Here is a 25,167-nt window from a genome sequence, read left to right on the forward strand (position 1 = left end):
AAAAAACAAACAAACAAAAAATGGTAGGGTCATTAAGAATGATGCTAACTCTATTCTGCCTGTGCTTTATAAATGTGACAACAAAGCCTGGATGACCGCACATCTGTTTACATCATGGTTTAGTGAATGTTTTAAGCCCACTATTGAGATCTACTCCTCAGGAAAAAAAAGAAAGAAAGAAAGAAAGAAAGAAAAGAAAGAAAGAAAAGATTCCCTACAAACTGTTGTCACTCATTGACAATGCACCTGGCCACCCAAGAGTTCTGACAGAGATGCACAGGAAGATGAATGCTGTTTTCATGTCTGCTAATACAACGATTCTGCAGCCTATCAGGCAAGAAGTAATTCCAACTTTCAAGTCTTGTTACTTAAGAAAGACATTTTGCTAAAGTTGCAAATAGACAGTGATTTAGTTCCATTTTGATAAAGTCGCAAATAGACAAATAGACTGTCTATGGCTAAAGTTGCCATAGACAATGATTCTTGTGATGGATCTGGGCAAAGTAAATTTAAGATATTTTAGAAAGAATTCACAATTCTAAATATCATTAACAATTGTAGTTCATGGGAGTAGGTCAAAATAGCAATATTAACAGGAATTTGAAAGAAGTTTATTTATTCCACCTCTCATGGATGACTTTGAGGTTCATGATGTCAGTGGAGGAAGTAACTGCAGATGTGGTGGAAATAGCAAAATAACTAGAATTAAAAGTAGAGCCTAAAGATGACTGAATTGCTACAATCTCATGATTGAACTTGAATGGATGAGGAGTTACTTCTTATGAATGAGCAAAGAAAGTAGAATGGAATGAGATGGAATCTACACCTGGTGAAGATGCTTCGAACATTGCTGAAATGACAACAAAGAATTTAGAATATTACATAAGCTTGGTTGATAAGGCACCAGCAGAGCTTGAGAGGATTGACTCCAATTTTTAAAGAAATTCTGCTGAGGTTAAAATTATATCAAACCATTCATGCTACAGAGAAATCTTTCATAAAAGGAAGAGTCTGTCAATGTGGCAACTTCATTGTTGTCTACTTTTTAAAAATTGCCACCCTAAGCTTCAAAAACCACCACCCAAATTAACCAGCAACCATCAACATCAAGGCAAGACTCTCCACTAGCAAAAGATCAGGACTTGCTGAGGGCTCAGAGGATTATTAGCATTGAAATAAGGTATATACATCGTTTTTAGATACAGTACTTTTACACACCTAATAGGCTTTAGTATGGTGCATAGTTTGGTACAGTTATATGCACTGGAAAACCAAAAATTTTATGTAACTCACTTGATTGTGATATTTGCTTTATTGCAGTGGTCTGGAACAAAACCTGCAATATTTCCAAGGTATGCCCATACATACATACATGCATGCATACATACATACATACATACATAAATGCAGTTCAAAGTAGTAGAATATGCAACTGAATAAAAGTTGGTTGTTTTACCCTTGCTCTACCTTGAATAAGTTATGAAATCTTTTCCAACATCTCCATTAAGATATTTTCTCAGAAGTTTAGCTTCCCAATCTGCAATTAGTCTACAGATGTACAAAGATTTATGAAATCAAAACAACACATGAAAAGGTTTATTTTATTTTACATTACTTCAAGAGGTAGACTTCATAACAGAAAATGTTTGAAGAAAGATTCATGTGATTATTTTTAGCAAATGAAGTTGTGGTTCTTGTTCTGTTTAAATCTGCTTTCTAAGGTAGTTTTCTGCATAGATGAATTTTTCTTCTTCAGGGAAAATATGTTTAATAACTTCTTAGCATCTGCCTACTCATTTCCAATATTGGCAGCACATTTACATACTTTTCCATTTGGTATAGAGAATAGTATCTCCCTTTTGTGCACTTTATTTCAAATTGTTTATATTACAAACAATATCAGTTTTTAATTTTACAAAACAAAGCCTTGAAGTAACAACAGAATACTTTATATATGAGATTGAATATACTTTTTTCCACCTCTTGCTCAAACTTAACACTAAATAATATTATCCACAAATGAAATGAAATCTTTTAGTAGCTTAAAGGATGTTTTCTGGATATAAATTATGTACTTCCACTGTTATCATGAACACTGGTTACTTTGGGCAAATAAACAACTTGCTTTTGTATAATCATCCCATATTCAGAGCTTATATTAATGTCTTCCAAAATAAAGAGGAGTTGATCAGATTTTTACAGAAATGCATACAGCTCTGCATGATCCTGAGCATGATTTCAAGAAGCAAACTCTGTCAACAGCTTTGTGAGAGGTCTAGACAATGCACTTTATATAAAAAATGACCAAAAAGGGAACTTAAGTGTTAGGGGGTCTATAATGTTGTGGAAAAGAGAAATTAAGACAATCAAAATGTACCTCTCTCTGCTTCATTCCTTCATCAGTGAAAGTGGATAAAAATGTTAAATAACCACTGTTAATGCTTTCCATGTACCAGGCATGATTCTCAGCATTTTACTATATTATTCCATCTAATTCTCCAGCAACCCAGGAGGGTTTAATAATTTCCCCAAGATCACAGCACCATCTCTCACTGCTGCCTCCTCTGTGCAGCATCATGTCTGCATCTAACCTTTTGTCCACACAGGTCACATCTTATTGACTCTATTTCTATTAAAATTCAAAAGCCTCTTTGGATAAAGTTATCCTCATTGCTATATCCATGCACCTGGAATCATACTCACCCTAGCACAAAACCCTGAGATGTCAGGAGGATATCTCAGTTACAAACTCACATAAGGACAATAAGGCCAGTTAAGTGTACAGTCCTCAAAGCCGAGCCAAGAATTTTAATTTATTTGACAGGAAGAAGGAGATTACAACAGAATACCAGAGGAGAACAAGTAGGGAAGCTAATTTATCTATTTCAGGTATGAAGGGATTATTGTAGTGAGATAAGGAAGAAAGTTTAATCCAAGATATATTACAGTTAAAGTGTTATGAAATAGTGACGGCCTGGAAGCAAAAGAAAAAGTAAAAGAAAAATCAAAGTTAAGTGCCAGTCCCTGAGTCTAGGGCCCTGGAAAAGCAATTTAGGAGAAGAGGGACAGTTTGAGAAGACGAACTTTAGTGTTGACAGGCTTCATTTTCTACACAGCCTGTGTTCAGTTTCTACAAACAAGAATATTTGATTAATCAATTATCTCATTCCACGACTACACTAAATACCAAAAATTATATAATGCTGTTTTCAGAGATGAATTCTAGAGACTACCAGGTTTCTGATAAACTATATATAGTGCTCTAAAACAATAAATTATTTCAACTTTGTAAACATGTAAATAAATAATTGAGGGTGTGTGTGTGTGTGTGTGTCTGTGTGTGTGTGTGTGTGTGTGTGTGTGTGTGTGTGTGTGTGTGAGAGAGAGAGAGAGAGAGAGAGAAAGGAGAGAAGAAAAACAGAAATGAAATGAGTTAATTTTGCAATAGTATTGGTTGAAGAAATACTTTTATTTCAGGGAAGACTTCCCATGGAAGAATATTGATTTTAGGACAGATGATTGAGCTTGATTCCCAATAAGTGATTATATAAGAAAACCTTACTTACTTTATTAAAAGAATACAAAGAATAATTCAAATTAATTCTTTACTTGCTTCTTGATCCAAAGATAATCTGCCAAAAGTGAAACATAAGGATTTCTCTTAATTAAATTGAAAATAAATAAAAACATTTGTGTAGCTTGACTTTTGTGGAAAAATTTCAAGTATATTGGCCCAACATAATTAATTTATTCTCCCTTCTGGCAAAGCCAAATGTTATAAACATAAACTACTTGAGAAAAATTTTAGCTAATTGAAGCACAACATTTATAATTTTGGAAATAACTAATGCTTGTTGATGTTCATTCATTGTTTTGGAAAAACATCTCATTTTTAGGCTTGCCATCAAACATGAAAATGTTTATAAAAAACATAAAGAATATCACTAAAACATTTATTCAAGCAAGTCAAAAAAATAAATTTTTGTATTGAAAAAATATGCAGCATACTTATATTTAATCATCTTTCTCTTTCAATTATTTTACTACTTTAGTGATAACATACTTTAAAAATGTGAGCTGAAAGAAATTACAGGAGCAAAAGTACTTGTCTCTTAAAATGTAAAGAGCAACTCCAGGTAATATGCGTTGATTTATTCTGTGCTTAAGTCTAGGTAACACTATTTTCAATTCAGGAGGCAAATGAACAGCAAAGATTTTGTGGGCTCATTCACTCTTTAGTCTCTGGAGCAGAATAACTGGATTGAGTTTGCACAGAAGCATCTGCAGCATATTTGCCACAAGAAAGAAGTTTGGAACATCAACTGTATCAATGCAAAAGTATATTTCGTGTTGGCTTTCCAAACAGTTTGAAATTTTTACAGAAATAAATAGGAGTTGGGGGAGAGCCCACATAATTTTAGAAATAAGCGTACTTTCTTTTTGCTTTCCCACAGTGTGAACTGGCTCTTCAGGGAAATTTCTGAGATCGTAGCTCATAGAGGGAAATGAGGGCTGGTCCTCTTTCTACTTCACCAGCCCTTCTTGAGATTAGTTAGGAACAAAGTACACCAGGGACCCCACTTGAACTGAAATTGTAGTTGAGAGGATGTAAACGCTTAATTTAGAAGGAAATATTAACATTCACAAGAAAAAAATCTATGTCTGGAAAAAGATAAAATACTGTAATTAGAGTGTCTGTTCAGAATCTTCTTTAGCTGTGAGCTATGTTTGGGTTGCCTGAGTTACTGGGTGTAGGTTCAAATAGGCACTCTGGCCCTTTCTGGCATTTCTCTTTAAATTTTAATTTTTTTGGATATGTAAGAATTTTATGCCTTGAAAAATGGAATGGAAGTATTTACACTTATTTCTTTAGCATAGGCAGATTTTAAAGAGCAGGTGTTTTTTTTTTTTTTGGAGGCGGGGAGAGAATTATTTAAACTTCCTGATTTTATTTGCTCAATTAAAGAGCTCTGCTTTTCCCCACCCATTCTTGAGAAACACAACACATTTCTGTTCTTTTTCTTCTCTGTATGTCATGAAGATGGGATCAAAGAAAACGACACCCACTCTGGTTCAGTCTCTCTCTGGGTAGTAGGAAATATTCTGGGAATTCTTTGTAGACAGTATGAAGAAGGAGAGAGTAGGTGGAATGGGATTTCCCCCACAGGGCTCCTCTAGAGACAGAACTTCCTTAAGGTCTCTAATAACCACCTTCCTGCAGTACAGTTAGCTAACATTTCTGAACTCTGTTTGGACTCTATTTCTTCTGTTTCAATTCAACACTTTTATTTTAAAGGTACAGACAAACCTAATGACCTGTATAGTGAAGAGATTTATTTATTAAATTCCACTGATTTAGCATTAAGCTTGCGGGGATTTCTTTAAACTTTTATTATAAATATATTTGTTACTTTCCATTTTTTTGTATTTAAATTTTTTTAAATGCCACTCTGGTAATTGTGCTAGTAATGATTGTTCTCATTAATTCTGGCCACTGTGTTGTCTTGTTGCCTTTTAAATTCTGTTTTAAATGCCTTTAAGGTGGCATACCACTCTGCCCCTCACTGGGACATATAACTAATAAACTAATAAGATGCAAAGAAGAACTAACACAAAACTATTTGCTGCAAGTTCTGGAATGAAAGGGAATCAGCAAAAGGATAGAAAATTGACATTTAAAATGAAATCAAAAGAGTATCATTTATTATTATTATGTCATGAAAATAAAGGAATGTGTCTTCTGTTGAAAAAAAAAATTTCATCCATAATGGAGGGGAAAGACCTATTGAGTGTACTCCCCATCCTTTCAAGAAGGTGTTAAATATTTTTGTATGTTTAACTTGGATATGTGAGATGTAGATAGTCATAATATAGTGTAAAGAAAGGGTATGCTTCAGCAGAAAACTATGTGTTGCCTATAGCTTGCCTTTCTGTTTTATCTGATTGTGAGTCTATGGGACCTATTTTGTAACTCTTGTACATTTTCATAACTGATAGCAATAGAAAATAATTATTGTCTGTAGACATGCAAATTTCACCCTTCAGGTAGAAATTCAACTAACTTCCTAATCTAGTTTTTCCTGCCTTTGCACATTCGTGTCAGCATGCCTTTACTCTAAATAATAAGTTTCTGCATTTTAGACTTTTTCTTTGAACTGATTGTGACACCTCAGTGGTTTCTTCATTAATAAGTTAAATAAAATCTTTAACTCATGTTTGTTTTTATATCTGTAAAGAGTCATAATTATTCTCTTTTGAAAATTGTCTTTTAATGATGGTAAAACACTAAATAAATCACACAAAGGGCATAGGACCTTTGATGAAATTCCAGCAATTGCATTTTAGACTAGAATTCTACATAAAGAAGGGAAAAAATTCAAGCAAAAACAGCCTCATTTAAATATGTATCCCTTCTATACATATTCTTTTTATTTAATAGCACTTATTACATCCTCCCTCATCTTGGAGGTCTATGCATACTTGACTACTGCTCTCAACCAAGTTTGTGTAGTGGATATTTCTTAGTTGCTAACCCACCCAGAGAGTTAATCCTCCTTCCTCTTTTTTGATAGCACCCAGATTTTCCTTTAAGAACACATCCTCCCTCATTGTGGAACAACCATTATATCTGGCTGAGATTGTTCTTACTGGAGAACTTCAGATGTGAGCCCTAATTGGTCTAGACAAGAAATACATTCCCATCACCCTTGCCAGAGCCATTGTTTTACAGATGAGTATATGAACCAAAGTTCCTCCATAAAGGCAAAACTCAAGTCTCTATTCAAGCAGTTCTGGGAGCTATTGGCAAGACTAGAAGCTGATCCTGGAAAGAAGACAACCTTACAATGAATCTGACATTACAAAAGGTGAAGTGAAGAGAAAACAAAAAACAAAAACAGTTCACAGATTGTTGGCTCTGCCCAACCACTGTGTCAAACCACCCTGAAGCATACATGCCCTATAGGCTTTGCAATCACATGAGAGAAAAAAATTTCTTACTCTTTAAACCAGTTTGAGTTTGTTTTCACTTACTTGCATCAAAGTATTTTCTGTATGATACATATTGCATGTTTTCTCAGATTTGAACCTCTAATATGCTATGTTCTTAATACCTCCCAGAGCAGAAAGTAGGAACTCAAAGATTTTTTAAATTGTATCACACTTTCTTCAAAAAAAAAAAGATAATAATACTTGCACTCTTTCTAATTTTTACACTCCATTCTACTCTAATTATTTTTTTTTGTATTTTAAAGCCCCTTTATCTCTTGTTTTTCTCTTGTTTATCATTTCATCTAGTACATATTCCCTTAATTATGATTAAAGTATCTGTTTATTCTTTTGCCTCTTACTTCAGGTTATTTCACTTTATACTGTTAGCAAAAAAATATTTATATTGTTTCTAACTGGATTATGAAGCCTTCCTAACTACCAAAGCACAACCATAGTGAGATAAGACAAAAGAGGCAGCCCATGAAATACAACCTAACTGATGTAATATGTTCATCAGACTTACAGATGCCCTGTGTGCCCTCGACTTTCTTCTTCAATTGTAAACTGTCATAGTAGATAATAATACATCAAAAGTTGAGCTTTGTCTTCCTCAACTAATATTTTAGAAGAAAAAAAAATCTCAAACATGTATTTAAAATAAAGTTGCACAATTGCACATTTAGGTAGGTAGAATGACAGTTTTTATAACACATTAAAAATATCTGTTGATTCAATCTCACTAACAGTCAAATAAATGGAGATTAAACAAAACACATTAATTTCTTCTCCCTTTTTTATCAGAAAACACTTTTAAAGTAATAACAAATGCTAGAGAGGGTTTGGTGAAATCTATATTCTTATCCATTTACCCAGTGGGAGAATAATGCTGACAAGCACTTTGGCAATGTGTATGAGGATGTGATTGTAGACAGTGCTTTGATTAAATGAATTGGGAAATACTTCTTTATGCATATAAATATGCATTCCAGTGATATTTATAATAGTGAAATTTGGGAGCAGTCTACATGCTCAGCAGTAAGTGATTAGGTTATGACATATCTTCACAGTGAAACAGTATATACTGTAAGGAAATAATGTTTATAAAGAATCTTTAAAATATAAGTAAATTATTTTTTAAATATAAGTAAATTTTTAAAATGTAAGTGCTGTTTTGATAAATACACAACAAAAATTAGAAAATTTAAAAATTATGCATAAACAATAATCCTGACAGAATTATTTTTTAAAGTTATGTTAACCATGTTTGTCTTTAGGTGGTAGGAATACAGATAAAATTTCCTAGTTTTCTTTTTTATGGGCAGAAAAGCCTTTTAAAATATATATATGTGCATTTAGAGACAAGCATGGCTTCTCCAATGATCCTTCTTTGCTCTTATCTAAATAACTTCAGTTATTAAACTGTTCATTATGGGGTTTTGGGTCCCCCTTAGGCTTGTGTACATATGATACGAACAACTGAATGCAATACTTCGTGACTGCAGTAAACAACACAAAAACAAACAGAAAAACAAGAAGAATCTGGTGAAACCAAAAAATGCATATCTGTTGATTTAGATATTTATTTTATAAGGTTGAAATACTTGTATTGTTTATAATAGCAAAAACATGAAAAAATACTTAAATGTCCTTCAAAAGGATAATGGTTTAATATGTTGTATGAGATGCTGAATATGCAGACAATTTCCAGACCATACATAGCAATAGAACTCTGAACTACAACATCTGCAGGAACCGTTCAGGAAGACAAATGCTAATGTCTCCAACAATTAGCTGAGAATGGTCAGAACGTGGTAAATGATTGACAGTTTCCCTATGTTTTGTTTCTTCTTCCAACTCAGTACCAAAGAGGGAAAGTAAAATATGCTCCCTAAACCAGCCATATCACAATTGAAGCTGGAAACCATTATTCTCAGCAAACTAACACAAGAACAAAAAACCAAACACCTACGTGTTCTTGCTCATAAGTGGGAATTGAACAATGAGAACTCATGAACACAGGGAGGGGAACATCACACCCCCAGGGCCTGTTGGGGGCGCAGGGCTAGGGGAGGGATAGTATTAGGAGAAATACCTAATGTAGATGATGGGTTGATGGGTACAACAAACCACCATGGCACATGTGTACCTACACAAGAAACCTGCATGTTCTGCACATGTACCCTAGAACTTAAAGTATAATGTAAAAAAAGAAAAAAACTGTTTCCAGTTTCTTCATGCCAACAATTTTCAATTAGAGCATACAGGAGTTCTTCCCTTTTGTTCATAATAAAGTTTTCTCACTTCCTTGCTTGCCCTTGTGTTTTTGCAAGATGCCAGATGGTGGCTGATTCCCTTGCTATACCAAGCTTCGAATAAACAGTATCTGTTTATTCTGATCTGGGTGGTCTTTGTTTATTCCCATATATAGGATCTTCATTTAATGGAATGTTTTATAGCCTTTAGAAGGAATCAAAAGACATATATGACATATTTTAAGAGAAAAAGCAAGTTACATGCAATAGGAACTTGCCTACACTTTGGAATATAAATTAGATCAATATGTAGTAAAATTGAAGAGGTGCCTACCTTATGACACAGTTAGTTCACAGTTAGTTCAGCTTTAGAGATTTTTTTTGCATATGAACACTATATATAAAATATTATCCTCATTTTGATAAAGCAAAAAATTAAGAAATAATTCAAATGATCACCATCAAATGATTAGATCAACAAATTGTGTTACATTCTATAATGCTTAAAAAATCAATAAGAAAAAGCACCACTGGCTCTTGGGGCGCAGAGAGGGGCCGCGGTGTCCGCGGCTGCGTCGCGCTACCTTGCAGTTCCCTCCATGTTCCCCGGCGCTACCGCTTCCCTTCCTAAGGCCACCGCTTGCCCCGGGGTCTAAGGAAGTAATGGAAGGACCCCTCAACCTGGAGACTCACACTGATTGGGAAAGGGAGAGTGAGTAAGGTTTCTCTTTCAACTGAAGACTCTACCGTAAAGTCAGGCTCATCAACAGAGCAGACGAGCAGACCGTTTATTAGCTGCAGGCAAATACGAAGAGGCTATTTCTTGTCACAAAAAGGCTGCCGCATATCTTTCTGAAGCCATGAAGCTGACACAATCTGAGCAGGCTCATCTTTCACTGGAATTGCAAAGGGATAGCCACATGAAACAGCTCCTCCTCATCCAAGAGAGATGGAAAAGGGCCCAGCGTGAAGAAAGATTGAAAGCCCTGCAGAACACAGACAAGGATGTAGCTGCCCATCTTCAGGCATCTCACAAACCCTCTGCAGAGGATGCAGAGGGCCAGAGCCCCCTTTCTCAGAAGTACAGCCCTTCCACAGAGAAACGCCTGCCTGAGATTCAGGGGATCTTTGACAGGGATCCAGACACACTACTGTATTTACTTCAGCAAAAGAGTGAGCCAGTGGAGCCATGTATTGGAAGCAAAGCCCCAAAAGATGATAAAACAATTATAGAGGAGCAGGCAACCAAAATTGCAGATTTGAAGAGATATGTGGAATTCCTTGTGGCTGAGAATGAAAGATTAAGGAAAGAAAATAAACAACTAAAGGCTGAAATGGCCACACTTCTAAAAGGTCCAATAGAAAAGGAGCTGGATGTAGATGCTGATTTTGTAGAAACATCAGAGTTATGGAGCTTGCCACCACATTCAGAAACTGCTACAGCCTCCTCAACCTGGCAGAAGTTTGCAGCAAATACCGGGAAAGCCAAGGACATTCCAATTCCCAATCTTCCTCCCTTGGATTTTCCATCTCCAGAACTTCCCCTTATGGAGCTCTCTGAGGATATTCTGAAAGGATTTATGAATAATTGAATGGAAGGCCACAGAAGAGGAGGGGAGAAGAGGAAATAATACAGTAATCGTTAATCCAGCAAAACAAAAGAAAAGGGAAAAACCACATAGAAGGGTCATCCCGGAAATGCTTGTCATCTGGCAGACTGTGAGAGAAGAGGCACTGCCAGGACTTGGGAAACAGTCACTGTGAAATGTGTCTCGTATCTGATTCACTGACTTGTGCTAATGATTCCGACTTGGCAGACACTAAACTCATGGAGGGTTCACTTTCTCCTGATACAAACCAAATGGCTACCTGGAATAATTTTTTTCAAGCAACAATTATTTTTCTTATCTTCAGGGTTAAAATGTTTAAAAGTATGTTATGCGTAATTAATCTATAATGCCATAAATGACAATGCAAAACCTAAATAATATGGTGGCCCGAGGGGCTGCCTTCTATTTGAAACAAGCTTTCTATCATGCATTGACTGTGTGCATTTTATTAATGCACATTTTGTTTGTTTAAATAAGGTGTGTAAGATACACACCCTTCTAGATGAAACTATATGTGCCACACTTTGCACTACTCATAATGATAACCTCAAGACTATCAGGAGAAATATTTAAATTTCCATTTTATGAAGAAAGGAACCAAATTATTATGCTTTTTAAAACAAATTACCAGTTTACATAATTAATCAGGGTGCATTTTAAGTTCTAACTTTGTTTATTGTATAATGCATCATTTGAAAATACCGAGGAAATACCCTTTGTTTTTAATGATGCAAGAGTGGGAGTAATGCTAGTTGGCAGTATTTGATTGTAAAAAATCAATAAAGTAATTACGTTTAAAAAAAAAAAAGAAAAAGAAAAAGTAGTATGCATTAATAGTGGTGGATCTCATTTAAAGAGTAAATGAAACTTAGAAAAATATGTGCAGGATGATAGAATTTACATACAGATCAAACCAGTCAAAATTAAAATATGCATAATTTTGGTGTACTGTAAAATAGTAAAGATATAAGGAAAATCAAATGAATATTTCAGTTACACTTTAAAAGTATTGGAGAAGTATAATTGAGAAGGGCATACAACATGAAGAGTACTTATAATATTCCATTTCTTAAACAGGTGATTTGAGTTTTTTACCATTCTTTAACTTTTGCATTTTTATGCATTATCTATACTACTGCATATATGACATATATCATGATAAAATATTTTTGTTATTAGAAAGTTGCATATTCTAAAATTTGTATGGAAAGGCATAGAACATAGAACAGCTACAATAATTTTGAAAAAGAAGAATAAAATAGGAGAAATAACTTTATCTGCTAACAAGACTTATTATTATTAAAACAATAGTAATTTTGACAGTGTGGAATTGGCTATCTACAGACAAAAGCTAACCTACACCTACCTATCAAATCTTATACAAATGCTAATTCAAATGTGTAAAGAACTTTGAGGTAAAACATTAAATTATAAAACTGTTCAAAAATTATAGAGAAGATCTTTTAGATCTAATGCCAGGCAACCACACCTTAGACTTGAAACCAAAAGTGTGAGTCACAAAAGAAAAAAATTGATAAATTGGACCTCATCAAAATTAAAAGCTTTTGTTTGAGAAAATCTCAGTGAAGAGAATGAAAAGACAAGAAAGACTAAGAAGAAATATTTGAAAATCATGTATCTGACAAAGGACTGATATTTAGAATACAAAAAGAACTCTCAGAATGCAACAGAAAAAATCTAATTAGAAAAAGGCAAACATATGAAGACATATTTCACACATTTCACAAAGAGAATATGCAGATGGCAAAAAATCACATGAAAGAATTTTATTATTAGTCATTAGAAAAATGCAAATTGAAGATGGCCAAATAGGAACAGCTCTGGATTGCAGTTCCCAGAGAAAATGCAGAGGGTGAATGATCACCACATTTCCAAAGGAATTTTTACTGCCCACAGACCAGGAGATTCCAGGACAGAAAAGTGCCATGAGTCTCCAGCATGGCTGTTTTAGCTGGCACAGTGGGTTTCCGCACAAAAACTCACACAAATCCGGATGCCATTTCAACTGGTGCCTGGAATGTCTGAGAGACACAGTCACCTGTTCAACTGAAAAAAAGGGGGCTGAAACAGGGAGCCAAGTGATATGGCTCAGCTGGTCCTACCCCCACAAAGACCAGCAAGCTGAAATGCTCTCAATTGAGAGTTTCAAGGCAAGCACAGCTGGATCTGGAGCGGCCCACCTCTGTGGAGGGAAGGGCGATTGCCATTACTGAGGCAGTCCACCACTATCGAGGCAGTCTGCCATTACTGAAGCAGTCCACCATTACTGAAGCAATCCACCATTACTGAGGCAGTCTGCCATTACACAGACTGTCCATTGTTACTGAGGCAGACCGCCATTACTGAGGCACTTCTAACTATACCTCTATAAACAAAACTTCAAGGAAGTTCACACAGCAGCTGGGCAGAGCCCACAGCAGTTCAGCAATGCCTCTGCTGACCAACTGTGACTTTGTAAGGACATGGATGAACCTGGAAACTATCATTATCAGCAAACAGAAACAAGAACAGAAAATCAAACACCACATGTTCTGACTCATGGGTGGATGTAGAACAATGAGAACACATGGACACAGGGAGGGGAGCATCACACACTGGGGTCTGTGGGGTTGAACGAGAGGAGGTAGAGCAGGGGATGGGGAGTTAGGTAGGGATAACATGGGGAGAAATGCCAGATACAGGTGATGGGGAGGAAAGCAGTAAACCACATTGCCATGTATGTACCTATGCAACAATCTTGCATGTTCTTCACAGGTACCCAAAAACCTAAAATGCAATAAAATATATACTTTTAAAAAATGGAAAAAGCCTCCAAGAAGTATGGTATTATATGAAAAGACCTAATCTACATTTGATATGTGTACCTGGATGTGATGGAAAGAATGAATCCAAGCTAGAAAACACTCTTCAGGATATTATCCAGGACAACTTCCCCAACTTAGCAAGGCAGGACAACATTCAAGTCCAGGAAATACAGAGAACAACACAAAAGATATTCCTCAAGGAGAGCAACCCCAAGGTACATAACTGTCAGATTCAACAGGGTTGAAATGAAGGAAAAAATGCTAAGCCTACCCAGAGAGAGAGGTCAAGTTACCCACAAAGGGAAACCCATCAGACTCACAGTGGATCTCTCAGCAGAAACCCTACAAGCCAGAAGAGAATGGGGGCCAATATTCGACATCCTTAAGGAAAAGAACTTTCAACCTAGAATTTCATATACAGCCAAACTAGCTTCATAAGCGAAGGAGAAATAAAATCCTTTATGAACAAGCAATTACTCACAGATTTCATCACCACCAGGCCTGCCTTACAAGAGCTCCAAAAAGAAGTACTAAACATAGAAAGAAACAACCAGTACCAGCCACTCCGAAAACATAACAAATGGTAAATAACATCGAACAATGAAGAAACTGTGTCAACTAATCGGCAAAACAACCAGCTAGCATCAAAATGGCAGGATCAAATTCACACATAACAAGAGTAACCTTAAATGTAAATGGGCTAAATGCCTCAATCAAAAGACACAGACTAGCAAATTGGATAAAAAGTCAAAACACATTGGTGTGCCGTATCCAGGAAACCCATCTCACAGGCAAGAATACAGATGCTCAAAATAAAGAGATAACAGAAGATATTCCAAGCAAATAGAGAGCAAAAAAATAAATAAATAAAAAATAAAAAAGCCAGAGTTGCAATCCTAGTCTCTGATAAAATAGAATTTAAATGAACAAAGATCGAAAGAGACAAAGAAGGGCATTACATGATGGTAAAAGGATCAATGCAACAAGAAGAGCTAATGATTCCAAATATATAGGCACCCAGTACAGGAGCACCCAGATACATAAACCAAGTTCTTAATGACCTACAAAGACTTAGACTCCCACACAATAATACTGGGAGACTTTAACATTCCACTGTCAATATTAGACAGTTCTACGAGACAGAAAATTAACAAGGATATCCGGACTTGAACTCAGACCTGGACCAAGCAAACCTAATAGACATTTACAGAACTCTCCACCCCAAATCCACATAATATAGATTCTCCTCATCACCACATCACACCTACTCTAAAATTGACCATATAATTGGAAGTAAATCACTCCTCAGAAAATGCAAAAGAACAGAAATCATAACCAACAGTCTCTCAGACCACAGTGCATTCAAACTAGAACTCAGAATACAGAAACGAAGTCAGAACCACACAACTTCATGGAAACCGAACAAATGGCTCTTGAATGTTGACTAGATAAACAATGAAACTAAGGCAGAAATAAAGATGTTCTTTGAAACCAATGAGAATGAAGACACAATGTATCAGAATCTCTGGGATGCATTTAAAGCAGTGTCTAGAGGAAAATTTATAGCAACAAATGCCCACATGAGAAGCAAAGAAAGATCTAAAATCGACATCCTATCATGAAAATTGAAAGAGCTAGAGGAGCAAGATTAAAAACAAAAAAACTCAAAACCTAGCAGAAGACAAAAAATAACTAAGATCAGAGCAGAACTGAAGGAGACAGAGAGACAAAAAATCAATGAATCCAAGAGCTGGTTTTTTGAGATCAACAAAGTGGACAGACCATAAAGGGGATATCACCACTGATTCCACAGAATTACAAACCACCATCAGAGATTGCTACAAACAGCTCTATGCACATAAACCAGTAAACCTGGAAGAAATGGATAAATTCCTGGACACTTACATCCTCCCAAGCCTAAACCAGGAAGAAGTCAAAACACTGAATAGACCAATAACAAGGGCTGAAGTTGAGGCAGAAATTAATAGCCTGCCAACCAAAAAAAGTTCAGGTCCAGATGGTTTCACAGCCAAATTCTACCAGACATACAAAGAGGAGCTGGTACCACTCCTTCTGAAACTATTCCAAACAATCCAAAAAGAGGGAATCCTCCCCAGATCATTTTATGAGACCAACATCAGCCTGATACCAAAACCCGGCAGAGTCTCAACAAAAAAGAAAACTTCAGGCCAATATCCACGATGAACATAAATGCAAAAATCTTCAATAAAATACTGGCAAATTTATTGCAACAGCACATCAAAAAGCTTATCCATCAAGATTAAGTAGGCTTCATCCCAGAGATGCAAGGCTGGTTCAACATACGCAAATCTATAAATGTAATTCACCGCATAAACAGAACTAAAGACAAAAACCACATGATTATCTCAGTAGATGTAGAGAAGGCCTTTGACAAAAAAATTCAACAGCCCTTTATGCTAAAAACTCTCAATAAACTAGGTAGGGATGGAATGTATCTCAAAATAATAAAAGCTATTTAGGACAAACACACAGCCAATACTGTACTGAACTGGCAAAAACTGGAAGCATTTTTTTTTTCAAATCTGGCCCTAGACAAGGATGCCCTCTCTCACCACTCCTATTCAATATAGTATTGGAAGTTCTAGCCAGAGCAATCAGGCAAGAAAAAGAAATAAATGTATTCAATTAGAAAAAGAGGAAGTTAAATTGTCTCTATTTGCAGATGACATGATTGTATATTTAGAAGACCCTATCATCTCAGCCCCAAATCTCCTTAAACTAATAAGCAACTTCAGCAACATCTCAGGATACAAAATCAATGTGCAAAACTCACAAGCATTCCTGTACACCAATAACAGACTTAAAGAGAGCCAAATCAAGAATGAACTGCCATTCACAATTGCTACAAAGAGAATAAAATACCTGGGATTACGACTAACAAAGGATGTAAACAACCTCTTCAAGGAGAACTACAAACCACTGCTCAAGGAAATAAGAGAGGACAAACAGATGGAGAAACATTCCATGCTCATTGTTAGGAAGAATCAATATTGTGAAAATCGCCATATTTCCCAAACTTATTTATAGATTCAACCTTATCCCCATTAAGCTACGAATGACCTTTTTCACAGAACTGGACAAAACCACCTTAAACTTCATATGGAACCACATGAGAGCCTGCATAGCCAAGTCAATTCTAAGCAAAAAGAACAAAGCTGGAGGCATCATGCTACCTGACTTCAAACTATACTATAAGGCTACCATAATCAAAACAGCATGGTACAGTACCAAAACAGAGATATAGACCAATAGAACAGAGGCCTCCGAGGTAATGCTACACATCTACAACCATCTAATCTTTGACAAACCTGACAAAAACAAGCAATGGGGAAAGGATTTCCTGTTTATTAAATGGTGTTGGGAAAACTGGCTAGTAGAGTGCAGAAAGCAGAAACTGGACCCCTTCCAGAAACATTACACTAAAATTAACTCCAGATGGATTAAAGACTTAAACATAAGACCTAACACCGTAAAAACCTTAGAAGAAAACCTAGGCAAAACCATTCAGGACATAGGCATAGGCAAGGACTTCATGACTAAAACGCCAAAAGCATTGGCAACAAGAGCCAAAATAGACAAATGGGATCTAATTAAACTCCAGAGCTTCTGCAAAGAAAAAAAAAAAGCCATCATTAGAGTGAACTGGTAACCAACAGAATGGGAAAACTTTTTATGATATACCCATCCGACAAAGGGCTGATATCCAGAACCTACAAAGAACTAAAACAGATTTACAAGAAAAACAAACAAACCCATTCATAAGTGAGCAAAGGATATGAACAGACACTTTTCAAAAGAAGACATATATGAGGCTAACAAACATATGAAAAAGTGCTCATCAGCACTGGTCATTAGAGAAATGCAGATCAAAACTACATTGAGATACCATCTCACACCAGTTAGAATGGCAATCATCAAAAAATCTGGAGACAACAGATCCTGGAGAGGATGTGGAGAAATAGGAGCACTTTTACACTGTTGGTGGGAGTGTATATTAGTTCAACTGTTGTGGAAGACAGTACGGCTATTCCTCAAGGACCTAGAAATAGAAATTCCATTTGACCCAGCAATCCCATTACTGGGTATATATCCAAAGGATTATAAATCGTTCAATTATAAGGATACATGCACACGAATGTTCATTGAAGCACTGTTTACAATAGCAAAGACTTGAAATCAGCTCAAATGCCCATCGATGATAGACTGGACAGGGAAAATGTGGTACATATACACCATGGAATACTATGCAGCCATAAAAAATGATGAGTTCATGTCCTTTGTAGGGACATGGATGAACCTGGAAACCATCATTCTGAGCAAACTGACACAGGAACAAAGAATCAAGCACCGCATATTCTCACTCATAGGTGGGTGTTGAACAATGAGAACACATGGACACAGGGAGGGAAGCATCACACACTGAGGTCTGTGCTGGGGGAATTAAGGGAGGGACAGTGGTGGGTAGGGAGTTGGGGAGGGATAACATGGGGAGAAATGCCAGATATAGGTGATGGGGATAGAGGCAGCAAATCACATTGCCATGTATGCACCTATACAACACTCCTGCATGTTCTTTACATGTACCCCAGAACCTATAATGCCCATATATATATGTGTGTGTGTATATATATATATATATATATATATATATATATATATATGAAAATGCAAATTAAAATCACAATGAGCTATTACTACAAACTTAGAATGGCTGAATGCTAATAACATCAAATTCTTGACAGGATGCAGAGAAATTGAACCTCTCATACACTGCTTGTGGGAATGTGAAATGGTATATTGTTTTGAAACTTTTGAAAAATTTAAAAACAGTATGTTAGTATGTTATAAAGTTAAATCTACTTTCAATATGACAGAGCAGTCCTATTCCTATATGATCACTCAGAAATAAAAACATAGTCCATACAAAGACCCATATGTGAGGTTTCACAGCAGCCTTATTCACAAAAGCCAAAATCTTGAAGCAACTCAAATGCTAAGCAATCAATTAACAGATAAACAAATTGTGGTGTAATTATGATATAGAATAGTACTTAGCAATAAAAAGGAAAAAAATATTAATATATATAACAACATATATGAATCTCAAAAACATACAAAGTGAAAAATCAAACACAAAAGACTACATAATATTTAATTCAATATATAGAAATCCATAAAGGCAAAACTATGGTGACAGAAAGCAGATTGGTGGTTGCCTGGGTTGGTAATCATGAGAGGAGATTCGTTGCAGAAGGGCAGAGAAAACTTTCCAGGGTGATAGAACTGCTCTATATGTTTGTAGTAGTAGTTTTTAAATGATTGCAAATATGATAGGCTGAATTATGTCCCTGTATTAGTATGTTCTCACATTGCTATAAGGAACTACCTGAGACTGGGTAATTTGTGAAAAAAAAAAGGTTTTAATTCACTCAAAATTCCACAGGCTGTATAGGAAGCATGGCTGGGATGACCTCAGGAAACTGACAATCATGATGGAAAGTGAAGAAGAAACAGGCATATCTTTCACATGGCAGAGGAGGAGAGAGAAAGTGAACAAGGAAGTGCTACACACTTTTAAACAACCAGATCTTGTGAGAACTCACTCATTATCATGAAACAGCAAGGGGATGTCTGCCCCCATGACCCAGTCACCTTCTATCAGGCCCCTCCTCCAATATTCAGAATTACAATTCAACATGAGATCTGGGTAGGGACGTAGAACCAAGCCATTATCAGTCCCTGTTAAAACTCATGTGTTGAAATCCTAACCCCTAGTACCTCAATATGACCATATTTAAAGAAAGGGTCTTGAAAGTGGTAAATAATGTTATTAGGAAAAACTAAAGTAATTAAGTTAAAATTAGGTCATTAGGATGGACTTTAATCCAAAATGATTAATGTCTTTATAAGAAGAGGAAGTTTGGACATAGACATAGACAGAGGATGACAGTGTGAAGACACAGGGAGAAAAAGGTCATCAAGAAACCAGGAAAAGAAGAGATCCTTCCCTCATAGCCTACAGAAAACCAACCTGCTTATCCTTCATAAACCGCCAGCCTCCAGAAATATAAGACAATAGATTTTCGTTAAGCTTCCTATTCTATGGTGTTTTTTATGGCAACCCCCACTGTATGCAATTATGAAAATTCATTAAACTGTACACTTATGGTTGGCAAATTTTACTATAGTGAATTATACCCAATAAAGCTTGGGGGGGGATAAAACAGTCCCACTATTATTAAAAATAATAATAATAGTATTATCCCTGAAGGCTTTGTTATTAATGATTTGACTCAACTTCTCACTTCCAACTGCCTTGAAAGCAATTATTGCTGTTTTTCTACCTTTCAGGAAGTAGAAAACTAAGATCTTTTTCTACTGAGTAGCTAAGCAAGACCTTTCTGTCCTGCAGGTTCAAAGTACTGTCAATTTAACAAACCAAATTAGTGATTTATCTCAGAGTACCTGTACACATTTATTTTACTGTGATAACAGAGGTAGTTTGCTCTCTAAAACTGAAAAAGTGAGAATATAGAATAAGCAAGTTTCTTATAAACTTTTTCAAAAAGACAAAAAATGAATCATTTTTCGGTACATGCCAGGTAATTTTTAATTAAATTTTAAATTAAATTTTTGCCCTTGTGACTATCTACCTTTCAGTGAAAACAAACGAATAAAAAAAAGAAACACATTTCTAATGGATTGCTTTCTTTGTGAGAGGCAAAGCAATATACAAGGAAGGTTCTCAAGAAATTTCTCAAAACAGCGTATTAAATGCACAAAGCAAAATAGTAACAGACCAACTGCTCTACAAGAATTTGTGGTCTTATTTGTTTTTCCTGGAAATTTACTTATGATTATGATCTTTCTTTTAGAAAGTAAAATCATGTCATTTTCTCTTATGTCATGATGAACAGAGAAGATAGAAAACAGATAATTCATTTGAATAAATATTTCCTAGCATATTCTCTGAATTAAAACAATAAAACGGTACAAATTTGAAGATAATGTGTGATCTTTGTGGTCAAGTGTTCCAATTAAGTGTAAAAATATGCAATTGCCATTGTCAGCTCAAGAAGATTTAACAATTATTGTTGCAGACAGGGTGGGGAATGATGGTAACTCAGGTGGATTTACTTGATTTTATTCTCCTCTCCTTTTGAAAGGACTGATGAACTTCCAGGTCGTCTACAACAACCAGCTGAAAGTCAAGAAATTCAAGAAAACAAATTACTGCAGTAATCAGGAAACAGACAATATTTTGTGTAAGTGACAGTGAAAAATTACTTAAACAGATGCCTAAAGCTATGTATATTGTATATTGATGAAGAATGACCAAGGAACTGAAGGAAATCTAGAAATCTTCCTCCTAACATTACAGGACTGGAGGCCGGGGAAGCTGACATTGATCTATAAGTGAGTGGGTTAGAGAAAAGGAGGACTGTATAAAGAGATGAGAGAAAGACCTGGAAGCAACATGTTCCAAGTCAGGATTTTTTTAAACCCAATTTATGGATTTGCCTATGGCAGAAAGTTCCAAGGCATTTCATACAATTCAAAATCAAAAGTGACAAACGTGTTTCTCTCTACATCATTTTATTTTCTACTTACACATAAAAGTATAATCAAAAAGGAATCAATAAAGTGATTTTTTTTTTTTTTTTTTTTAGGCAAGACATGATCTGGAGAAAACTGGTCACATGCCAGCCAGACTGTTGGAGTAAATTTTAGACATGGCCAATATATCAGAACCTTAGGGCCAAAAGGATGTATAGATCGCAGAAAACCAAGAGCCAAGTCTTATCTCACAATCTAGTATTTGAGGCAACAAATCACTGTCTGCCTTTCATCTCACCTGTAGTTCTGAAAATTTGTCTTCTTTGCCTGACATGAGAATTAATAAGGAACACAGCAAAATTACTCTTTGGAAAATCCTATTATTACACCAGTGGGTCTTAAAATGTTCTGAAGGAATTGCCAGCTTTGGTGAGAGCTTTCTGGTACTTACTACACGGAAAATGTGGTCCTGGTAAATAGATTTAGTTTGTCTCAGAGCCCAGGACTTCTGGATATTGCTCTATCACATAGCAGTCTTCACACATTAATTATGGAAGGCTTCAGAACTTCAAAAATGTCCGTAAACTGTTTTTTTTATCATTTGGTTCTCTGTTAAAGAAAATAAAGATACTGCTCTTTATAAGACTGTATTCCGATCTTTAGGTCATAGTGCTATTAGAGTATGAGAGGGTAGGGGAAAATGAGATAAATGAGGGAGAGTGAGGTACAAAGTTTGGCGGACAAAGCATAGAATAGTTGTCCTACATTGTCACATGATAGAAGTCTTCCTGTTTTTCCTTATTCTGCTTTTCTTCTCCTTTTGAAAAATGACATTTTAAAAAATCTTTCTTTTCTGACTTAACCTATTGAGGATAAAATTTGTTTCCTTTAAACAGTGCCTATAGTGAAAAAAATGCAAATTAATGTTTCAGTGGTTTGAAACAATTGACTCCCCATTTGAAAAATAAATGAGATGTCTGCCTGACTAAAAAAAAGAAATTGCCTCTTGACCTGAGAAGAGAGATCTGTAAAGTTTAGGTCTGCATAAATATGTCGACAAGTGGGTTTCATCTTAGGAAAAGTATCTGTAAACAGTGTTATTCAAGACTGCAAATGCATATAAAAGAAAAACAAGTGCAGAAATAAAAATCTACTCAGAATATTTTTCTCCTCCACTCAAAGTAGAGAGCAAATTACATTAAGAGTTATTTATTGAAATGTCTTCTGTTCTCCCTACAGTTAATGCAAAATTAACCACAGGGAGAAAGTTAGGAAAGTTTTAATAAAGTAAAAATATAACAATACAATAGGTTACAATAATACATGCATTCATTTCTTAAGGGCTGCCATAAACTGGATATCTTAAACAACAAACATTCATTGTCTCACATTCTGTAGGCTAAAAGTCCAACATCAGTGTGTCTGCAGCGTTAGCTCCCTCTGAAAGTTACGAAAGAATCTTCCCCATGTCTCTCTCCTAGCTTCCAGTGGTTTCCTGGTAATCTTTGTCATTCTTTGGTTTGTAGATGGTTCACCCTGATTTCTGCCTTTATCTTCACATGAGGTTCTCCCTATGTATTTGTCTATGTCTACGTGAAAATTTCTATTTTTGTAAGGACATCAGTCATATTGGATTAGCACCCACTCTAATGAACTCATCTTAACTCGATTATCTGCAAGACTGTTTTCAAATGAGGTCACATTCGCAGGTACCAGAGGTTAGGACTTCAATAGTGCTTATTTGTAGTAAACACTCACTCTATAAACTAATTTGCTAATTAGATTAAAAGACAACTATCTCAATGACATTCTTCACAGAACTAGAAATAAACTATTTTAAAATTCATATAGAATCAAAAAAGACTGAATAGCTAAGTCAATCTTAATCAGAAAGAACAAAGCTGGAGGCATAATGCTAACTGACTTCAAACTATACTACAGGGGTAACCGAAACAGCATCTTACTGATACCAAAGCAGACACATAAACCAATGGAGCAGAATAGAGAGCCCAGAGATATTGCCGCAAACCTACAACCATCTGATTATCAACAAAGCTGACAAAAACAATAGGGAAAGGAGTCCTGTAATATGGAATGTCAATTTAATTGGATTGAAAGATGCAAAGGATCCTTCCTGAGTGTGTCTGTGAGGGTGTTACCAAAGGAGATTAACATTTAACTCAGTGACTGGGAAAGGCAGACCCACCCTTAATCTGAATGGGCACAATCTAATCAGCCACCAGTACACTGGAAAATGGTTGATTCTATTAGTTATCTGTACTACATAATAAAAGCTGCTAGAAAAGGCACAAAAGCATGTGTTATTTGGGGTTTTTCATCTCTCTTTTTAGATTTTTTTGTTTTAGAAAAAGCCTTTGTTCTTCATTTGTTTTAGTTATTTCTCCAGGAAGGGGAACATGTCACAAAATACAGATGGGCCAAAAAGAGCCTTTTTTTTTTTTTTTAAGACTGTCAGTAGACCTCTCTTGATGTCTTCCTGACAAGCGATACAGACTTTTGTCATCATTCTCCAACAGGAAACTATTATGAGGTTATGTCTGTGGCAGTGGTTCTTAAAGTGTGGTCCTCAGACCAGCAGCATCAGCATCACCTGGGAATTTTTCAGAAGTGCAAATTCACTGGTCCTAACCCCAGACCTCCCAAACCAGACATTAGAGGGTGAGCTCAGGCAATCTGTGTTTTAGTAAGCCCTCAAATAAGTTTTGGAGTTCCCTCAAGTTTGATAATCACTTATCTCCACTAAAGTAAAATACTGCTTGCCAAAACAATTTAAACAAAAACTATTAGACTTTTTCATAATCAGTGTTTAGGGTTTGCTTTATGTAGTATGTTTAATATTAAAGGCTATGTGCTCCCTAAAATATTTGTTAATAAAATTTTAGAATTACTTTGTTTTAGAAAGCTATACATGTCATGATGTTTTAGCACTGCATGTTCAAACTTACTCTAAGAGGAGAGAATTATTCTTCTAAAAGCAGCCATTGCTAAAAGTATTTCAGACACAGCAGCAGTTTCATTCATCTCATTCAGATTAGAAAAATCTTCGTGTAGGAGCTCGGAAAACTTTATTTACTTTGAGTATCTTGCTTTAGACAGTTTTTAAAACACAAATATCATCTTAGACCTGCTGAATCAGAATCATTATAGCTAGAGACTCAAGTATTTCCAAAATCATGCACAGATGAAGCAAGGCATACCTTGTTACGAACTACAGAACAGACTTTACAAATTCTATTCTTCCCTTCCTCTGAAGAGTGATTATTTTTAAAATTAAAACCATCTGGCCTGCTATGTCACTTGAGAGGGTAATTATCTTTAAATAAATAAATCCCTTTTGCTACTTCTTTGGAAGAATACCACATGGAGAAAAAGGCAAGCCCAGCTGAAGGCAGTGGGAAGGACCCTAATACAGAGGAAAAGATGCAATATCCAAAGGTCTTAGCCACATTTTATAGTAATAGTTTTTGTTTATTGAGTGACTGCCATATGCCAGAGATTTAACTTACATTATTTTAATTTATATTATCTCGAATACTTTCAACAACCTTAAAAGATAGTTACTGTTAGTTATATTTTATAGCCTAGAAAATTTAGACACAAAAGAAAAGAGACTTGACCAAGGGTGCAAGGGTGGAAAGTTGAATTTGAAGTCAGGTCTCTCTAGAGTTCATCTATTTCTATAGGCTGTCATTCAAGGATGTGTCAGACACTGAGGCTTTGTTTCAAAGAAATAGGCTCACAAAACCTAACAGCAGAAAATCCGGAGGCAAGCATGCAGCTAGGATTAGTGGCATAGGCTAGAAAGTAGCAGAAATCAGATGCTACTAAAACATCCCACAATGGAAGAATAGTGAAAAATGAATTATTTTT

The 25,167-nt window shown here is 35.6% G+C and overlaps 1 protein-coding gene and 1 long non-coding RNA gene across 2 annotated transcripts in view; one reads left to right on the forward strand and one right to left on the reverse strand.

Moving 5' to 3' along the window:
• LOC120364302 (uncharacterized) overlaps positions 1 to 25,167 on the reverse strand; it is a 222,015-nt gene that overhangs the window by 52,843 nt on the left and 144,005 nt on the right. The window lies entirely within an intron of this gene.
• On the forward strand, positions 9,774 to 11,654 carry LOC101028365 (nuclear receptor-binding factor 2-like). Its single transcript, XM_074399139.1, has 2 exons — positions 9,774 to 9,936; positions 10,011 to 11,654. Exons 1-2 carry the CDS (start codon positions 9,906 to 9,908, stop codon positions 10,832 to 10,834), a joined length of 855 nt encoding a protein of 284 aa, XP_074255240.1. The 5' UTR covers positions 9,774 to 9,905; the 3' UTR covers positions 10,835 to 11,654.

The sequence above is a fragment of the Saimiri boliviensis genome, chromosome 5 (genome assembly GCF_048565385.1).
Source record: "Saimiri boliviensis isolate mSaiBol1 chromosome 5, mSaiBol1.pri, whole genome shotgun sequence".
NCBI classification, from domain to species: Eukaryota; Metazoa; Chordata; class Mammalia; order Primates; family Cebidae; genus Saimiri; species Saimiri boliviensis.

Excerpts from the sequence above, each read along its gene's own strand:
- LOC101028365 (XM_074399139.1), top strand. The coding sequence starts at position 9,906 with ATGGAAGGACCCCTCAACCTGGAGACTCACA. Across the intron at positions 9,937-10,010 it reads CCTCAACCTGGAGACTCACA|AGAGCAGACGAGCAGACCGT; the intron begins CTGATTGGGAAA and ends AGGCTCATCAAC.